The sequence below is a fragment of the Priapulus caudatus genome, unplaced genomic scaffold, assembly GCF_000485595.1.
Source record: "Priapulus caudatus unplaced genomic scaffold, Priapulus_caudatus-5.0.1 Scaffold1772, whole genome shotgun sequence".
Taxonomy (NCBI): Eukaryota; Metazoa; Priapulida; class Priapulimorpha; order Priapulimorphida; family Priapulidae; genus Priapulus; species Priapulus caudatus.
Genome location: NW_014578833.1, coordinates 35,469 through 37,388, shown reverse-complemented (window position 1 = coordinate 37,388; position 1,920 = coordinate 35,469). Strand labels below are relative to the sequence as shown.

Below are 1,920 nucleotides of genomic sequence, written 5' to 3'. Positions count from 1 at the left end.
AGAGAGAGAAAGCGAGCAATTGTGCTGCATACAGTGGTCAGATTTTACTTGTAGGTTTGCTTGTCTTACAGCACATACTTGGGTCAGTGGTCAGACTTTGGTTGTGTGGTTGCATCCAGTAATGCCACACACACTGTTTGTAGCTGCAACCATCTCACCAACTTTGCTGTACTCATGGATATAACAGGAATAGAGGTAACTACCATTGTTACTAACAATCCATCTAATGTCATGTCCTTGTCAACGCCTATACTCACAGACACTGGAGTTATGTTCTACTTTTTTGAATAAATATTTATATTTCAACTTGTCAATATCTAAATATTTAATTTTACATCAACTGAGGCTGTTGACGAATGTAACTGCAGTATTAGTTTAAGATAATAAAGGCTCATGTGCTGGCACACTGTAACCATGGCAACTGTTACAGATCTCGGCTGCTAACGTGTTGGCATTGGACATCATCACCTACATCGGCTGCATCGTCTCCATCGGCTGTCTGCTCGTCTGCTTTCTAACCTTCACCTTCTGCAGGTAACAACGTCCTCTCAGCTCTCCTCATCACCTCTGACCTTCGATTGACCTTTCTCACATTCACTGGTGTACAGAGGTATCCCAGTTTCTTTTATTCCTGAATCCATCTTTGTAGACACAAGTGACTCTTGTCGAAAATGTTATTGTATTGAGAATGCTTGCTATGATGTACTCTCTGTAACATTTACTGCTACACCGATGTGTCTGTATGTGAACACACTGGTGGTTTGCACGTTTGCAGAGGACTACAGAATGATCGCAACACGATACATCAGAATCTCAGCTTGTGTCTCCTCCTTGCTGAACTAGTGTTTGTCATCGGCATCAGCCAAACAGAGAACAAGGTCAGCAAAACATCACATCTAATAGTTAAATCTTTAATTCATCTATTAGTTAATAGTTAATTAGTTAATTAACTATTAGTTAAACTTAAATTAGTTAAACTTTAATTAATTTTAATTTTAATTTTAATTTTAGTTAACGTCTAATAGTTAAATCTTTAATTCATCTTTTCACCCATCTTTTCATACGAAACACATTGTCGAAAAAAGTCGTTCCTTTCTCGAGATTTTTGTGCCGATGCATTCTACAGTATATATGATCTCTCTCTCTCACCAGGTGGCGTGTGCGATAATCGCTGGTGTAATGCATTACTTCTTCCTGGGCGCGTTTGCGTGGATGTTCCTGGAAGGTCTGCAGCTCTACATCATGCTGGTGGAGGTGTTTGAGGCGGAGAGATCGCGCAGCAAATACTATTGCCTCATCGGCTACGGTAAGATAGCAGGGTAGNACGCACGCATGCGCTTGCACACAGGCACACATACACGCGCGCATGCGCTTGCACACAGGCACACATACACGCACGCATGCGCTTGCACACAGGCACACACGCACGCACAAGCACACGCTAATACTGCGGTGCTGCCACCTGCTGATCCATACAGGTAATGGTTACCTGCAATCATTCATAAAGTGTAGCGACTACCTGTGCATTACATGCTGATATGTTGTGCACGTGTGCGTGTGCGTGAATGCACGTGTGCGTTATATACGTACGTGTATATGCATATATGTATGTATGGGCATGCGTGCGTGCATACGTACGTACACATGTATGTACATATATATATATATGTATGGGCATGCGTGCGTGCATACGTACGTACACATGTATGTACATATATATATGTATGTATGGGCATGCGTGCGTGCATACGTACGTACACATGTATGTACATATATATGTATGTATGGGCATGCGTGCGTGCATACGTACGTACACATGTATGTACATATATATGTATGTATGGGCGTGCGTGCGTGCATACGTACGTACACATGTATGTACATATATATGTATGTATGGGCGTGCGTGCGTGCATACGT

The 1,920-nt window shown here is 42.1% G+C and overlaps 1 protein-coding gene across 1 annotated transcript in view; it reads left to right on the top strand.

The window, feature by feature from the left end:
* Window positions 1-1,920, top strand: part of LOC106817566 (latrophilin-3-like) — a gene marked incomplete at its 5' end in the record, with an annotated part of 15,522 nt that overhangs the window by 5,008 nt on the left and 8,594 nt on the right. The window contains 4 exon segments of the mRNA XM_014822241.1: window positions 72-195; window positions 431-534; window positions 776-878; window positions 1,153-1,304. Coding sequence (XP_014677727.1) covers window positions 72-195; window positions 431-534; window positions 776-878; window positions 1,153-1,304 — 483 coding nt within the window.